Source organism: Ixodes scapularis, unplaced genomic scaffold (assembly GCF_016920785.2).
Source record: "Ixodes scapularis isolate PalLabHiFi unplaced genomic scaffold, ASM1692078v2 PGA_scaffold0__279_contigs__length_252992795, whole genome shotgun sequence".
NCBI classification, from domain to species: Eukaryota; Metazoa; Arthropoda; class Arachnida; order Ixodida; family Ixodidae; genus Ixodes; species Ixodes scapularis.
Genome location: NW_024609835.1, coordinates 43,614,316 through 43,631,943, shown reverse-complemented (window position 1 = coordinate 43,631,943; position 17,628 = coordinate 43,614,316). Strand labels below are relative to the sequence as shown.

The 17,628-nt window shown below is 49.8% G+C and overlaps 1 protein-coding gene across 1 annotated transcript in view; it reads left to right on the top strand.

Annotated features, from left to right (window-relative positions):
- The window catches only part of LOC8042784 (methionyl-tRNA formyltransferase, mitochondrial), a 30,631-nt gene that overhangs the window by 981 nt on the left and 12,022 nt on the right, over nt 1-17,628 (top strand). The window contains exons 4-5 of the mRNA XM_029968432.3: nt 418-540; nt 4,819-4,921. Of these exons, the coding sequence (XP_029824292.2) occupies nt 418-540; nt 4,819-4,921 (226 nt within the window). The remainder of the gene's footprint in view (nt 1-417; nt 541-4,818; nt 4,922-17,628) is intronic.

The window sequence follows — 17,628 nt, the reverse complement described above, 5'->3', positions numbered from 1 at the left end:
GAAATCATATCACAAATACAAAACTTGTACCTGATTTTCTGCCTTTAGCAAAACGGCCATACAGCCCCCTGGCCGACTATGGTTGTGCACGATACTCCCTTTCACAACTTGTGAGCCGCAGCCGACGCCAGGGACCATCCCAGCCATTCCAGCATTTTAAACGTGTTGTGTGACTGCATGCCCGGAGCCTCACTGTCCAGGTCACATGACACTCGTGCAGATCGGATTGGCTTCGATGTTTTGCATCGTCCAACGCTTTTCATCATAGGGTGACACTGAGTATAATGTACACTGCACTTGTAGCTGGCATTGCTCCATTTAAATTTGGGAAATGTTATAGGCTGCTCAAGTGTGGCCACCAGAGAAAAATTTTGAAAGGTCCCTGCGGGGGAGTTCGACGTTGGATTATCCTTTCAGCGGGATGATCAATGTCCACCCAAGCCTCCTGCCGCGTTGGAGGGGTGCGGCGCCCCTCGTTCACACGCTGCTGGCCGGGGACACCACATCTGGAGTCTCGGTGATAACGGTCGCACCCAAGCGGTGAGGAGCAGTCTTGATTTTTACATTGGAGAGTTTCAGTAGATCTTTCCAGTGGCTCCGACAACGGCAGTTGGTGCTCCGCCTACACCTTCGTGCGTGTATCGAATCCTTGTCGTTACCGGAGCTATCGGAAAAATCTACTAAAACCCTCTATGGCTGGTGGATCTGCAATGTGTTGCCAACACTGGTTTGCAACTTGAACCACATGCCTTGTTATCCCAGTTTTTCAGTTATGCGTGCCGGCCGCCTGACTGCACTTGCTTTTTTGCTGCATGTTGCACAAGACGTGCACTTCATCTATTTCGCTCTATGTGGGTTTACAACGTTGTAGCATTGCTGTAAAGGTGTTTTTCCAACTCTTTTGCTGTGGAGCTTCAAAAGGGAGTAAAATGGGTAAATTAGTAGTGGCTGTGTGGAGGTGAGCAGTATAAACGAAGCCGTCGCTTGATGGAGCTGCCAAGCAGTTCGATCACTGAGCCTCGTGCTCTAAAAACTCTGTGCTTTCGTTCGCCTTAATTAACTGGTTTTGTCATTTTTGGTGCTGTATTAAGGCCCGTTCACACTCTTGCGACCGACTTCGACCGAGAGAGACCAGACCGGTTTTTAAGCCTTTTGCGACTTCTTAGGACTGGATGCGGTGCAGCGGAGCTGGTCTTAAGAGATTGCAAGAGGCTTAAAAACCGGTCTGGTCTCTCTCGGTCGAAGTCGGTTGCAAGAGTGTGAACGGGCCTTTAGGACTGCTACAGCTGCGCGTAACCTGATGGATTCTCAACATAGCGGGAAGATTTAGTCGTCAGATAATACCTTACGTTGACTGTATCTCCGAAGGTGTCGTAAGATAAATTCGCATCTCCAGCTCGTTGCTCGCCCTCCCGCAGCAGAAACGGGAAACGCTCTAGTGAGGATCCTGGTCAGCAGGTACGGCGGAACTGCACGCGATCATGGCTCGCGAAATGTCATTTCTGAACTCAAACAACACTCTTCACTGTCCCAGCATAGTGCTGCAGCCGGCATGGGATTTTACCTTACTATAGTCGGATGCAACTTGAGAACAATCTTTTAGCTCCACCCACAAGCGCATTGCTCCCATCTAAAGTGCCTCCGCCGTCGAGAAAGTAGTTCGTTAGCAAAGTTGCTTTTTCTTCCTTCAGGAAACGTGTCTTAAACTACTACAATATTTATTTAATTCATTCAGGACATTTAAATAAGTTAGAATATGTTTTTGTCAACGAAATAGCTGTTTAGTAAAGAAAGAAAATTGTGTCCAATGTACCGTCTTCCCTATTCATTTTCTGTCCAATATACTGTCTAACATACCGTCTTCCAGCGACTGATAAGCACGGCAATCTCAGCTCACCCCGCGGAAACCAGAGCGAATTGAAGCAGCGGTGCCGGTACTATGTTGAGTAGCAACGTGGGGCAGAGGCTACAGAAATCCTTTGAAGCAGACGACGTCCGGCGTAGCTTCTCACCTCTCAGCAGTGCTAAGCCTCGCGCCCACTTCGAAATTTTCGTTGGCGATAGCGTCGCTGGATTCTCACGTTGTCGCGCAAAAACTGCTCCAAACACAAGCTGATACCATTAAGATTTCGTGGCGTAACCTCTGGCACGTAAAACACGGTGCAAAAAAGCAGAATAATTGTCACGAGAAACTAGCGTCGCGTTGCTAAAACCAGCAGCCATGTTGAGCTTTTTTTTTTTTTTCTAAAGGATCGTGATTGGTCCACGGAATCATGACGTCATGAAAACGATTGGCTGGCGTTTCTCGGCGTAGGATTACATTTCCCTCTGAGAGGCATTTCCGGTTTTTTCTTAGCTTGCAACCGACTATAGAGAGTTATAGCATTGCGTATAGAAGCAAATGCAAGCGCAGTGCGTTTGCGTTGCCTGCCTCACGTTGTGCGTGCGCCTCATTCCTTTGAGCCAATCCAAGACCGCAGTATTGGGCTCTGCACACGCACTAACGAAAACACACAGCGCTTGCGTTCGCTTGTATACGCAATACTAAAACTTTATTTAACTTTTTTTATTTTGGGGATTTTGGCAGCGACTTTGTAACTCTTGCAAATTGTCAAAAGTCGCGACTTTGATAGCAAAATATGCTTTACCCACAATTAATGTAATTTTACATGAATTTCTCATATTAGCGAGAATGTTTTGATTGATTTTAGACTTTTTATGTTATAACTTGGCAATTAAAAATGCTGCATTTGGCACGAGTGATGATAATTAGCACACTTATGATTGTCATACTTGTTTGCGCGCATTTGAAATTAGATCATAAGCAACAAATTATGTTAGAGCTTGAAAAACTCTATTAAAATATTTTAATTTTAATAATAAATATAAATATTAATACAAATCACGGCAATGTATGCCCCCAGTTAACGCCACAATCACAAAATATGCCATTAACCATGATAGTATTTCCAGAAAGATATCATTTTTTGTTTTTCTTTTTAGCATATAAAAAACTGACATCGTTATCAAGATAGAGAAGCAGTCAAACACTGGACCTATGTGTCACGCGTTGCTATTCGCAACTCCAGCGCGCCGCTTGCCCTCCCGCGGACGAGCGGAGAACTAGAAGAACGGGGATGGCAGCGGCGGTGGCGGCGCGGAAAAGGTGGCAGGGGCTGTCGGCCTTGATGCGTGAAGCCGTTGTAACGAAAAAAGTGAGCGCGTTAAAATAGAAATTCTTGTATTCCACCTCGCAACAGCGTTGCACAAAGGACCGGGTTGTCTAATTTCATTAGGGACTTCTCGTATATCGCATACGCTGCGAATTGCTGGTCTTATGCAAGGTCGCCAACTCTATCTATGCTCAACGTGATGGCAAACGCTCCCGCTAATAATGTAGAGCTCTAGCGTTCGGTCTATGAAAAGTATTCTTTGCCCTAAGTAGGAGAAAATTGGTCGCGCAACGATATGTCGAGCAATACACGTCTGGAATGGGTTTGCGTTTTAAGGTCTTAGGGACATGTCCATTTATTCCAAGCACTTTTAAAAGATAGAATATGCGTAATTGCTTTCTGGTAATTACAAAATAAATAAAGAAATGTTCGAAGCATTTTAAGTGCCTCTGTGTTAGCAAGCCGTTCGTGACGAGAGCTTAGAACGGGCAGTTTTGGCGAGAGGGTCAACAACGTTGCAAATAACACAATACAAAAAGAAGAAAAAAGTATGGTATATGCTCTTCCAAAAATATGCATTTTGGTAGAGCAATGAATTAAACACCTAAACACGCCGATTAGTGTAATAGGCAGTTTTAGTATAGCGTTACCGCTGGCTACCGTTGGCTTCCATGAGCAAGGCAACGCTCCTGGCACGCAATGAAAATTGTGCTTCAAAGGCGCAGCGCGAGCCTCCGGTTGTAATGCTACACCGCACGGTAGCCTGCAGGAACAAACTTCCTATCAATAACCATAAAGCAGTTTGATCACATGTTGCAATACACTAAAACCAAGACAGTCAGCAGCGAGCTGCGAGCCTGTGACACGAAGGCATCAATATACTGTGAACGCTGCTCTTCCGAAGCTTGACGGTCACCTTGCGCGACTCACTTTTTAGAGCACTAATGGCCAGGCAAGGCGCAAATACGACATCTTCATCACCCTCAAAAATATTCTGCCACAAACAGTGACATGGCCAGTACGTAAAACGCGCACGCCCATTTAAAAGCTTCTCAAGTCGAGGTTTCTGCGACTTTTAAATATCAGCATGCTCATTTTGCTAACACGCATCAACATCTCCGTCACCTGTAATATGATCCTGCCCTAACCACTTTGCGTTTGCAGATAAATAAATAATTTTTAGCGCGCTAAACAGCGTCAGCAAGCAGGCGCACGGGAAACCCTGAAGAATCTATCCCCGTCTCTTTCGCCATCTTGGAACTACCGCCCCGCCACCCATAGGGCGTTGGAGTTGCGAATAAAAAAACACACACATTTCAGCTGTCTGACTCAGATTCCGTCTTTGGGTTACCGTGTTTATTTTCAGGATAAAAAGGTGACCTGCGCTCATAAAATCCTAGCTTCCTGATATTACCAGAAATCATTTGTGTCGCTCAGTGAAGCCAGCACACTAGACAGGCTCAGCAGCGGCGGCACATATCTCCGAACCTCACTGTAACCGCCATTTTGGAAAACAAGTGGCACCACCTATAGTTAGTTGGAGTCGCAAATACCGCAATCTCACCCTTGTTTTATTGACACCTTAGAAATGCGGCAGTCTAATAAAACCGATTTTCACTCTTAAGTTTTTGCATTCTATTTACAGTTTCGACACGGGAAAGATTGTTGCGCAGCAAGAAGTTTCTGTTCCACCTCGAGTTCACCTGGCTGCCTTCACTGACATAATGGCTGACATTGGTGCTAGCATGGTATGTACTTGAGTAATTAATCCTGGAATTATGTGTGAGGGCCAGTTCCTGCTAACTGCAATGTCTTCCTTCTTTATTTGTTTTGGTTTCAAACCTCCGACTGAGGCTTCCTGAGTACCGGATCTGCTCACAAAAGCATTCAGAAGTTTCTTGCAGAGCATAAATCAACCATGGATCACAGAACATTGAAACCTGACAGGAAGGCAGCCTCAGTGGTGCAGGTGGAATGCCAAAATTTCAGGTCATGACGGTGCCTGAACTGGAAGATAGAAGGCCTTTCCTGCAGGTTTTAGTCACAAAGAAGTGTCCTTCGTCAGTAGCTGACGTAGGCCGGCTATCTGATGTCGCAGCTCATAGGTAACACCAACTTTGAGTTCTTCGACACCTTCACGTTGCTGTGCAGGTGAAAAACTGCTAGTGTCATCTCGAATCACAGTGTGAATTAGTCGGCTTATGTCTGCTACTGGAGGGCGATGGCCCTTCATCGATATCTTGTAGGAATTGCTTTTAACTTTGAATTCAGGTAACAGACTCTGCTAAAACTTTGCACCCTGCCCTCACCACTAGGTCTACCTTTGCTGCAATGCATGGTTCATTATTCCGGTACAAAAAAAAAGACAATGTTTTTTTTTTTTTTCAGATTTTGTATATTTGTTTTACCAACAATTTTATATTTTATTCCCGAATCTTAAAGTGTCGCGCATAAAATCTTTCAATTCCCAAGTTGCTTCCGGGAAATGTTAAATGTGGATTGGTAAAAAATTAGCATGCTTTTTCCAAATTCGGGCATACTATCCTTCGTTTCACCTTAACCCCTTGCCTTCTAATAACGAGTGTCACTCGTGCCGCCATTTACGGACCATAAAACCCGACCACGAGTGTGACTCGTGTTTCGGTTTCAGAGCTTGTTTTGTGAGCTCTGCGGCAGATGGCAGCACTACCCCTGTTGCTCCTGTTTACCTTGGGTTCTTTTCTTGTTTGCTTTGCCTTTTGACAGAGAGAGGGCGCTCCATTGACAAAAAATAAGCGCGCTATTGTAAGCAAGCGCGCCAAAAACATGTCTTCGGCGCGGAGGTCTGCTTTGGCGGACGAAGGTATACAAAGACTTCTTTTTGAAAGTGATGAATGCGCCAGTATTTCTGACGACGAATCCTGCTGCCTTTCCGATTACTCGGAATCCGATGAGAGTTCAAAGGACAGTGAGAAAAGTGTTGAAAATGATGCGAATCCTGGAAGCATTTCATCGACTTCGGCGTCTGCACGTCAGTGGAACTGGGAGAAGAGGGACAACCAGCCTTCTCAGTTCACCTTTGTAGAAACCCCAGGTGTGTCAGCAAGGGTTCAACGCAGTCTTGGTGAGAAGACAAGCGCCTTGTCGACCTTTTCCGTGTTTGCAAGTCATGATTTTTGGGCGTCTGTCTCTGCTGAGACAAATCGCTACGCCGAACAAGAGATGGGCGACGAGGATCGTCCCAAGAAATGCTATGAGGAGCAATGATTTGACACCACTCCGGATGAGATAAAGGCATACTTTGCCTTGTGCATCATTATGACGCAAGTGAAAAAACACAGTCAAAATGAACTGGTCCAAGAGGTCCATAGTGGAGACCCCAATTTTCAGCAAAACGATGTCCTATGTGAGGTTTCTGCTAATCTCTCGATTTCTATCAGTCTGTGAAGAACTACTGAAGAAGAGGAGACGACCAGAAGTCCTGGTATAGAGCACGAGACTACGCCTGAAAGCCAAGGAAGCGTTTTTCTTTATTTTGACGCAAATTGCTTGATTTAAATAAAGCTTTCTGTACGATCTTTAAAGAAAAAAAATGAGTAGGCAAGGGGTTAAGATAATGCTGTAGCAAAGATTATAAAAGTGAACTTCTTATTCAGGGATGCACTTGGCTGTACAAGCTCATACACAGCAGAGGCAGCTGTTAAAGAGGCACTGCAATGAAAAGAAACATTCTTTTAAGAGCATAGATGGGACAATATATTTATTATCATAATTTTTCTACGAGAAGAAAAAAATTTCGTCTAACTCCGTTAGATGAAATTTAGGTGGAGGTCACGGCCCACTCTAAGCCCCACCCACAAATTAGAGGCCAGATTCACGAAGAGGCACTTAGGTTACGACAACTTAGCTAAGAAGTTTGTAAGTTAAGAACATCGTAAGAAGAGGAGAAATCGTTATTCACAAACGCGTTGTTAAGTGAGAGGAGGAAAGCGACGTTCTTGCACGTAAAAACTAGAACTTCAGTGTCGTGCAAGCTTCTGCTCCCCGCGAGGGCGGACAGTTTTTATGGCGACGGCATCTTTGGCAACACGAACAGCCAATCGGAGAGCTCGGCATGGTTCTGAGCAGTTCGGAGCACATGGATTTTTTATCACAAACACAGACGGCCTTCTCGCCACTGCTTGTCTCGGCTTCATGTCCGTGCAGTGATATGTCAACACTTACACGATTTAAGCGCTCCCGAATGCTGAGGCCAGGATAACCGTCTTCATTGACTGCGTCAAACTTGATCGCTTTGAGGCGAACACAGCTGTCATCGTTGCTAAAAGAAGACGGTTTGTGCCAGTCGTTTGCAAAGCTGCATAGCTAGAAACAAATCGTTGTGGCATTTTTCGCGGCCTCGGACATGCAGGAGGGGGCTGACAGTAAAGACGATATGTTTGAACTACGAGAGTGTCAGCAAGAGCCACGTAAATACCTTTTCACGTTCAGAGTGGACATGCGTGTTTGATCAAAGTGCTGATTCGCTCTGTTGGAGCGCGCCTTGGTAAGCACTTCGGGACCAATCTTTTACAATTGCAACTCGATACTGACGCAAGCTTGGCAAAGAAAGGTTGGATTGACATCGCGTAACTTCCACGAACTGTAGCTAGACAGTGACGCACCGTCGTTTCAGGATAAGAATGGCATACTAATAACAAAATGTACATACCGTGTTGCGAAGGTAATCCATACGGCGTTTATTTGAGCTCTATATCGCAATAAACAAGGAGATAGAATCAATGCGAGTCTCTTTTCGACGGCAGCGTTGGTCATTGCTGCCTCGGAAAACAAGGAGATCAAAAGGGGAAAAGATTGACCTCTTAATCTAAAACTGAGTTCTGCGAACAAACTGTAATACAAGAATACGGCCATGGCCATAGACCATCGGAGCAACGCTGCATCGGGGCAGCGGTGTGCCTGCTAGGCCTATATTCTGCCGAGCCCGCTTGGTCGGTGGGATCGTTGCCGTTCTAGCTTTTCTCAATTGTTTGTGGATCCAGCGTTCATGTTCGTCGTGGTCAGTTTCGAGTATTTTTTTCTTGCTGCTTGAAGTCGGTATGCGCAAGAAGAACACGTGAAAAATAAATGTCTGTTGGTCGTTGCGACCAAGTAACTGAGCGACGCTGTCGGCCATGTTGATTTAATCGTAGAAAGTGTGTAAGACAGCTCCGGAGCTGTCGTAGGATTCCATCGTAACCTGTGCAAAAGTTATAATAATTTAGTTTCGTGAATTTGAATTTTTTCTTGCGTGTTGTCGTACACACAGTTTTGGCACATGACCTCACAGTTACGCCTACGGCGACACTGCTCGGAGGGAGGAGTAGCAGGCAGGATGAGGAAGTGAGGAGGAGGGGGGAAGGATATACCTTCCCCTCAGTACCCTTCCCCTCCTCCTCCCCAAGAGCTGCGCTTCAATTCGGTGTTGCAGGGAGTAGTAAGCGGCTTCCATTTTTTCTTTCGACTTCCGTATGGAGCTTCTCCCGCACACAACCCCTTGAGATAACCTGTGGGCCAACAGATCCCTGATCTGCAGGCTTAAAATTCAACTGACGCACTTCGCTGGGAGTGTCCTTCATAGCATAAGTTGTTTTTGAACGCAAGTCCCCCGATTTCCTCGAGTGAAGGAAAGGAGCGCGACGGGTCGATGCGCTACAGCGAACGCTGAATCGGCGCTTACTTCATTATTATTAGTAACTGGCTGCATTTTAGAGCAGCTAATAATTTCCTTTATCAAAAAAGTTCCAGGCAGCGGCAACATGGTTAGCCCGATAACAACCGGTTGTGATCTGATCAGCTGTATTTTAGGGGACAGGGTGGTCTCCGAATTTAGTCAGGTTGCATTCTCCTCAACCCTGACTTGTCGGGTGCTGTGCCTGTGTTCAGTGTTTCCTCCATCCCGCTAGTCATCCCGCTGAAAATAAAAGCCCAAAGAAACTAAGAATTTTCGTAAAGCCTGGATGCCTTTATGTGCATGCATCGTCCTGTATATTTAGTTCTCTCATGCCAGCAATGCATTTAGACGACGTTTGATCGGATTGATACTAGTTCGCAATAAGTAGGGAGTATGTTCACTTGAGTGCCTAAAGGCTTTTCGATGAACCGTTCAACCTGTTCAATGCTTGTTTCACAAGTTACGACACATAACCAGTAATACAGGTACTATACCGTCAACCCCCGGAATTTTCAAGCGACTTCCAGTCAGCTATTTGAGCGCCATCTCTTATTAGTTAGTGTTTGCTTAAAAACTTCTGATCTTTGCCGAACACTTCCTTTAATGGGAGGAGACAGATATTATTGGTGCTGTTTACAGATTTACAACATTGTTCTGCTAAGCTGAAACAAGAATTTTTGTCAGTAAAAGTTTGTTTCCTCATTGGTGATTTCTACAGCAGAGCTGTTAAGGGCTAGATTTTTCAGGATTGTGTCCCCCGCAAAGAAATGTTGACACAAAACTCTGGACAGCTACCGCCATCTATGAGCGACGACAGCAACCAGACAGCCGGTTTACCGGCCTGGCTCATAGATGGCGGCAACCTTTCCAGTCTTTCCACTCTGGTTTTCACCAGAGTGGAAAGGCTGAATTTCTCTAGGCATCGTCCTAGATGTCGTCCTTGAAGTCGTCCTAAACGTTGTCCTTAAGGTCGTCCTTGAGGTTGTCATCGAGGTCGTCCTTGAGGTCGTCCTAAACGCCGTCCCTGAGGTCGTCCTGGAAGTCGTCCTTGAGGTCATCCCACCACAGTACAGCTTTGCTGGTCTTCCTTCTTCACCAGAGTGGAAAGGCTAAAAAGTTTTTTTTCTCTATTTTGACTTTGGGGGAGAGTTATTGCGTGGTTGCACAATGTGCATGTCGGGGTGTCGGCTGCTCAAGCGGGAGCGTCGGTTCACGGCGCATGTGCTAGCGGTACTTTCTGTTTGCGGCAGCGGGCGCATTGGTGTTTGCCTGTTGTTCATTCATCTATTTCGTCTGCCAGTATGCCGAAAACACGTAACCATGCCTATTGCTCGGCACGGTGGTGCTGTCATTCCGGCGCCAAGAGCTCTGTCAAGTTCTTTCAGTTCCCTAAGGATAAAAGGTAAGGAATGGGGCTGCTTCCTTCTTTTGTACCTTATGCAGTTTCGGATGCCCTGGGGATCAGTGACCGAGTGTGTTAGCACACCGCAGTTTGAAGCACGTGGAACGGAAGCTTGCACTGCAGAACCCAGGGGTCCTGGGTTCCATCCCCACTTCTGCCCTTGTCGATCTGGATGAGCAAAGTACCAGCGTGCTATCCTGTATCACAACTGCATGGTACTGCACTGATTTCTCATGTACAGACTGTTGCTGTTTTGGTTTTGATGAGTGGTGTGAGAGAATGAACAGCTTCCTAATTTTTTACATCACAGTATCCCCTGTCTATGCATATATCGGTTTTCACTTTGCAATTTTACTTGTGCACGCATTAGTTTTTTTTTTTTTTTTTTTTTTTTCAGTGCTTTGGCTTTGCGTGATTTGTTTTAGAGACAGCTAGGCATTTTCATCTGCCAACTTATTAGCTTGTCTTTAATGCCATACCTTCACACTTTTCCAGATGCGACAAATGGCTGGCCTACGCAAACTGGGAGGACTTGGCAGGGCTGTCACGGGAGCAGATAAACAAAAGCCACCGGCTCTACTCGGAGCACTTCACCGACAAAGGCTGTGCTGACGCCCAAAAAACAAAGCTCTTGCGCGAGAAGTGCTCCTGTCCGTAAAGGGGACCAACGAAAGGTTCCGTTTCTAGGCGAGTGAAGGTAATTCTAACTTACTTGTCTTGGTACTCTCGTTAATTCAGAGTAGCGTTCTGTTCTACAGTAATTGTTTATTTACACCCCTTTTAGAGGCTGTAATTTTTGTAACAATCATGATATGCTCTTTCTTAAATGGGCCGTGCAACAATATAGGGTAGGTTCCTTATTTTACAAAAGAATAGCCTTAATGTGTGGAACTTAATTGTTAACCTTAATATTTGGAACTCTATGCGTGTCTTGGGTTTTGCCAACCCCAGCGCATGGCTCTGATAAAGATTTGCGGCAAATAATCGGCTATATATTATGTGGCTACTGGTCTGACTTCGAGTAAGTGGCGTATCAAGGGACGAGGCTTATGAAATTTGCCTCCTCTCCTTTCCCCCATTTCCCCCCCCCCCCCTCCCCCCACAAATCCAGCCTACCCTATAATATTGCCACGCGCTTAAAGGGGCACTGACACCCCAAAGGTCGTATTTATTTTTATTGTCTAAAACGATGCAAGTTGCAGTCATAGACACGCAAAAAAAACCGCATTGCAAAAAAAAATTTTCCCGCGCGCGCGCGCGCCTTTTTATTTTTGGCGTTTGATTTTCCCGCCTCTCGCCTCCTCGCTTCTTTTGATCGGTGACGTCAAAAATCAGGAAATTTAGAAGCTTTGTAGGCGACATCTCTATAACATTTAATTACGACAATCGTAAAACATGTTTTTTAACGCAATTGCGAACGCACTACGGCCCTTCTTTTCGAAATACCGAAAATCGGGAGTTCGTTGTGGTGCCGTCTCCTGGATTTGTATCCTCCAACTGAAAACAGGCGACACCGCTCAAAACCGGTCCGCCGTAACGCCGCCGCTCACTCCTTTCCTCCTCGCTTTGGGTCGCCATGGCAACAGCAGGGAGTGGTGAAAGAAGGTCGACTCTCAGGTCTCCGCGATTTTTGACGTCAAGGCACCGGCGCCGATCGCGCGGGAACTTCGAATTCGGCATTTGGAAATTGTTTTTTTACTTCACAAATACTGAACTCCCAAATTTCAAATTTTGAGGGTAATGTCCCGGCATCGTTTTCAATCGTTTCGGATAATAAAAAAAAAAAATGATTTTGATGTGTCAGTGCCCCTTTAAGCAAGCAAGCGCGCGCGTGGCCCAGTGGCTACCGCACTTGACTTTCACGTTCGATTCCAGTCAGCGGACTGTCCTTTTATTTATTCTTTCAACTTGGGCTTCTCGTAAGTTCGAGAACATTCTCGCCTGATTGTGTTCCGATTGCTATACGCACCGAAAGTTCTACGCCGAATAATCCAGAAACCAACGAGGGTACATAAGGGGCTCCACAAGGAGAGCGGAGTCAGTTTCGCCCCAGCGTTCGGCTGTGCTCTTTCGCCTACTTTGATGCCCGCGACGCTCTGCTGTTATCTTTTGTTTCCTTTTTATTTTTGGGCACAAGTTCGCCCCCATTAAACGCTTAGTTTCTTCAGTTATTATCGCCTCATCACTTGTCATTCGTGACATTTTGGTGGAGGTGCGGGGTACCGCATGCCCGTGCAGCGTTCCCCTCCAAGAGCCCGCAGTGCAAGTCCGGTTCCAAGCCCAGTGAGGAGACCACTCCCCGCGGAACCCGAAACTCGGACCAGCCGGCGCATCAAGGGAGAGGATCCTGAATACGGTTCGCTACTGGACAAGCCCAAGCCGAAGAAGACGACGATGGCCAACCAGTCGCAGACCCCGGCCGCTTCTGACTTCATATACCTGCCCGTCGCACCCCGGACTCCGACGCCATTACACAGGGACGCCCACGAAGACGTCGAGGACTGGCTTCAACAGTACGAGCGGGTGGCCCAGCACAACCGATGGACGGACGACCGGCGCCTGCAGAACCTTTACTTCGCACTCGAAGGAACGGCCAGGCACTGGTTCGAGAATCGGGAGACTTCGTTGATCTCGTGGACCGCCCGCAAGAATGAGCTGAGGCGAACTTTCACTAACCAGTATCGACGGGAGAGGGCCGAGGACCTTCTTCGAATGAGGATCCAGGGCGCAAACGAGACCATCACCAGTTTCGTTGAGGATGTCCTGCGCCTGGTCACTCGCGCCGACCTTCAAGCCACCGACGAAAAGAAGTTGCAGATCCTGATGTGAGGCGTACGAGATGACATCTTCGGAGGCCTCGTCCGCAACCCGCCGACCACTGTCCAAACATTTGTAACAGAGGCGACCAACATTGAACGGGCCCTGCAAGCACGCGCCGCTCACTTCCATCGAGCTCCTGCCGTCGCTGCACCCACGCCGTCAAGCTGCGCCCTGTGGGAGCCGAGGGTGAACGACGAGGCAGAGGGCACGTGACAGGCGGCCGACGGAGACGACACGAGCTGGCGCGAGACATTGCGTGCTGAGCGAGGCTGGAGCTAAGCTGGACAAGAACGACGGAGCCGGGGCTGCCTGGCCTGGCCCATCGAACCCTGGAGCGGTCCACCAGCGAGGTCTGGAGCAAGACCGGTGGAAACGGCGAGCCCGGGCCATATGACCTGGGCTATGACGATCCCGGGGTGGTTCAGCAGCGAGGCTCGGGCATTGATAGCCCGGGACAGCCAGCCTACGCAGCGCTGGCGTGGGAAAGGCGATCCGCAGGTCTGGACACGGACTGCGACTGTGAGCTCTGATCGACGGGCAACAACAAAGGTCGGCGGGCCCGGACCACCGGCTCTCGACGACGGGCAACCGGGAGGTACAGTTAACCCATTCGCTGTCTTCTCGTTGCTGTGTGTAACTCCTTGGGTGACGGGCGGAAGGCATACCGATCGGGCGGGATTATTAGTGGAGGGATCTCCGTAAAAGAAACCCACACTAAAATGGCGCCCAACGTGGAGCCGAGGGTGAACGACGAGGCAGAGGGCACGTGACAGGCGGCCGACGGAGAAGACACGAGCTGGCGCGAGACAGGCGGTAGACGGAAAAGTGTGGGAGCCGGGGGTGAAAGACTAGGCAGAAAGCACGAGACAGGCGGTAGACGGAGAAGACACGAGCTGGCGCGAGACATTGCGTGCTGAGCGAGGCTGGAGCTAAGCTGGACAAGAACGACGGAGCCGGGGCTGCCTGGCCTGGCCCATCGAACCCTGGAGCGGTCCACCAGCGAGGTCTGGAGCAAGACCGGTGGAAACGGCGAGCCCGGGCCATATGACCTGGGCTATGACGATCCCGGGGTGGTTCCGCAGCGAGACCCGGGCATTGATAGCCCGGGACAGCCAGCCTACGCAGCGCTGGCGTGGGAAAGGCGATCCGCAGGCCTGGACACGGACCCCGACTGTGAGCTCTGATCGACGGGCGACAACAAAGGTCGGCGGGCCTGGACTACCGGCTCTCGACGGCGGGCAACCGGGAGGTACAGTTAACCCATTCGCTGTCTTCTTGTTGCTGTGTGTAACTCCTTGGGTGACGGGCGGAAGGCATACCGATCGGGCGGGATTATTAGTGGAGGGATCTCCGTAAAAGAAACCCACAGCCCTCAGCCCCAATATTCCGGGGATCCGAGAAATAGTCCGGGACATCGTCCGTGAAGAACTGAAGAAGCTGATAACTGCCGCCGAACGTCCAGCTTCACTCTCGATCGCCGAGATTGTTCGAGAAGAGGTCCAGCAAGCTCTCCAGCCAGACGTTCTCGCCGATGCCGCACCGCAACCACCAGCTGTGAGCTATGCCGCCATTGTTCGTCGTCCGCAGCCTCCTATTGCTCGGCAGTACCCAGGTGCACCCCGACAAGAAGTCTCTTCGCCGCAGTACACGCCACGCCAAGAGCAGCGTGGACTTCGAAAGACCGACGTGTGGCGCACGGATGACGGACGACCGGTGTGCTTCCACTGCGGGGAGGCTGACCACGTTTACCGAAGGTGCCCCTACCGCCAGCTCGGCCTGCGAGGATTCGCTCCAAACGACCGTTGACCTCGTGTTTGAGAACGACCAAGGGACATCGAGGAATACCTACGTCGCCCTCCGTCACTAGCGCCCACAGCACCACGAGGTTCCTGTTCTCCATCCTTCCGACGTTCCGCGTCGCCATTCCGTCGGTCGCGCCGTGACAGCCTGTCTCCCCTATCTCGTCGGGAAAACTAAGTGCGGCAACGCCTGGAGGTGCCGTTGCCGAAGACGACCCGAGTAAAGAGCCTCCAAGAACGCCGGGGTGCTCCCACTCTCCCGACGCCACGCATCGCGACAATGCCTCTGTAACGGTGGCCAACAACCTAAACGTCGTCATCGACGACCACGACGCATCGGCACTCGTGGACACCGGAGCAGACTACTCAGTCTTGAGTGGGAGGCTCTCCCGCCGCCTTCGAAAAGTCATGACGCCGTGGGATGGACCCCAAATACGAACCGCCGGAGGACATCTCATCACGCCAGTCGGGAGATGCACTGCTCGCGTCGAGATCCACGGTGAAACGTGCCCTGTCAAGTTCGTCGTTCTGCAAGACTGTTCATGGGACGTTATCCTCGGAATGGACTTTCTCTGCGAGTATGGCGCCGTCATCGACCTCAGAACAAACCGGCTGACGCTAAGAAAACCTGTTCCACCAGCGGAGGAGCCCCAAGCGTCGTCACCCACGGTCCGAGTCCTCGCAAACCACGTAAACCTACCACCGCGGTCGAGCGTTTTGTACACTTCGGGATCGATGAAGCTTCTTGTGGCGAAGTTCTTCTCGAGGGAAGCCTCCAATAGCTCCTGGGAAGAGGAATAGGCGTCGCAAGGGGAGTAGCTGAACTTCAGAGTGGGCGGACTGTGGCCCTCGTGACGAACTTCCGAAACGCAACGCAACACCTCACAAAAGGTGCAGCCATGGACCACGTCGAGGAACTCCGAAACCCCGCTGAAATCACTGCGATTACTGACGAATCCTTGCCGCCCCAGCAAGACAGTACGTCGCCAGCGCAGCTCGACATTGACCCTAAGCTTCCGGACCCTAAACGACGTCTGCTGCTCAACCTCCTCACCGAATACCGTGACTGCTTTGTGACGTCGTTGAAAGTACGTCAAACCGCCGTTGCGAAGCACCGCATCGTTACCGAGGACAACGCGCGCCCTGTGCATCGATCGCCGTACAGAGTCTTCGCTAAGGAAAGGGAGGTGATCCACCAGCAAGTTCAAGAGATGCTGAATGACGACATAATCCAACTTTCAAGCAGTCCATGGGCCTCTCCAGTCGTGCTGGTTAAGAAGAAGGACGGAACTCTTCGGTTTTGCATGGACTACCGGCAGCTCAATGCGGTTACGAAGAAAGACGTCTACCCACTCCCCTGCATCGACGACACTCTAGACCGGCTGCGCCTCTCGATACTTTTCATCAATGGACCTGAAGAGCGGCTACTGGCAAATTGAGGTCGACGAACGGGACCGAGAGAAGACAGCCTTCGTCACGCTGGATGGACTGTACGAGTTCAAGGTGAGGCCCTTCGGACTATGCACGGTGCCAGCAACTTTCCAGCGTGTCATGGACACCGTGCTGGCAGGGCTGAAGTGGCAGAGTTGTCTCGTCTACCTTGACGACGTCGTAGTATTTTCAGCTGACTTCGACGTGCACTTGCGACGACTCCGCGCGGTTCTCCATGCCATACAGACCGCTGGGCTCACTCAAGCCGTCAAAGTGCCGGTTCGCCTATGACGAACTGAAGTTCCTAGGCCACGTGGTTAGTAACGAAGGCGTCCGCCCAGACCCCGAGAAGACTCGCGCGATTGCGGCATTTCGAGCGCCGAGAGACAAGAAGGCCGTGCGAAGATTCCTCGAACTTTGTGCCTAATATTGACGCTTCGTTCGGGATTTCACAAAGATTTCCGCATCGCTCACAAACCTCACGAAGGACGCCGAGAAGTTAATGGGCCGAGGAACAGCAGCAGGCATTCGACGAGCTGAAGCGAAGACTCCAGACTCCTCCTGTTTTAGGACACTTTGATCAGGATGCGGAAACCGAGATTCACATGGACGCTAGTAATGCAGGACTTGGAGCGGTACGGGTTCAAGTGCAAGAAGGCACCGAGCGAGTCATCGCCTACGCAAGCCGGACGCTGTCCAAATCGGAGAGAAATTACTCCACGACTGAAAAGGAGTGTTTTGCGGTCGTCTGGGCAATCACGAAGTTCCGCCCGTACTTGTACGGGAGCCCGTTCCGTGTAGTCACGGACCACCACTCGCTTTGCTGGCTTGCTAACCTGAAGGACCCATCAGGACGCCGCGCTCGATGGAGCCTCCGACTACAAGAGTTCAACATGACAGTGGTCTACAAGTCCGGCCGCAAGTACAGCGACGCCGACTGCCTGTCCAGAGCCCCCGTCGAAACCCCTTCTGGCTGCAGCGACGACAATGACGACGAGAGCTTCCTAGGAGCAGTGAACGCCGACGACATGGCACGACGTCAACGGGACGATCCTGAGCTGCGCGCATTAATCGAGCACCTGGAAGGGGGCGGGGGTACCGTGCCACGTGTCTTCTCACGAGTACTGCCGACCTTCGCCATTCGATAAGGTGTACTCTACAAAGAGAACTTCGGCAACAACTGCACACCGTGGTTGCTGGTAATCCCGACCGACCTTCGGGAGGAGATCTTTCAAGCATGTCATGACGACCCGACGTCGGGACACCTCGGTTACAGCCGAACACTGGCCCGTATTCGTGAAAAGTATTACT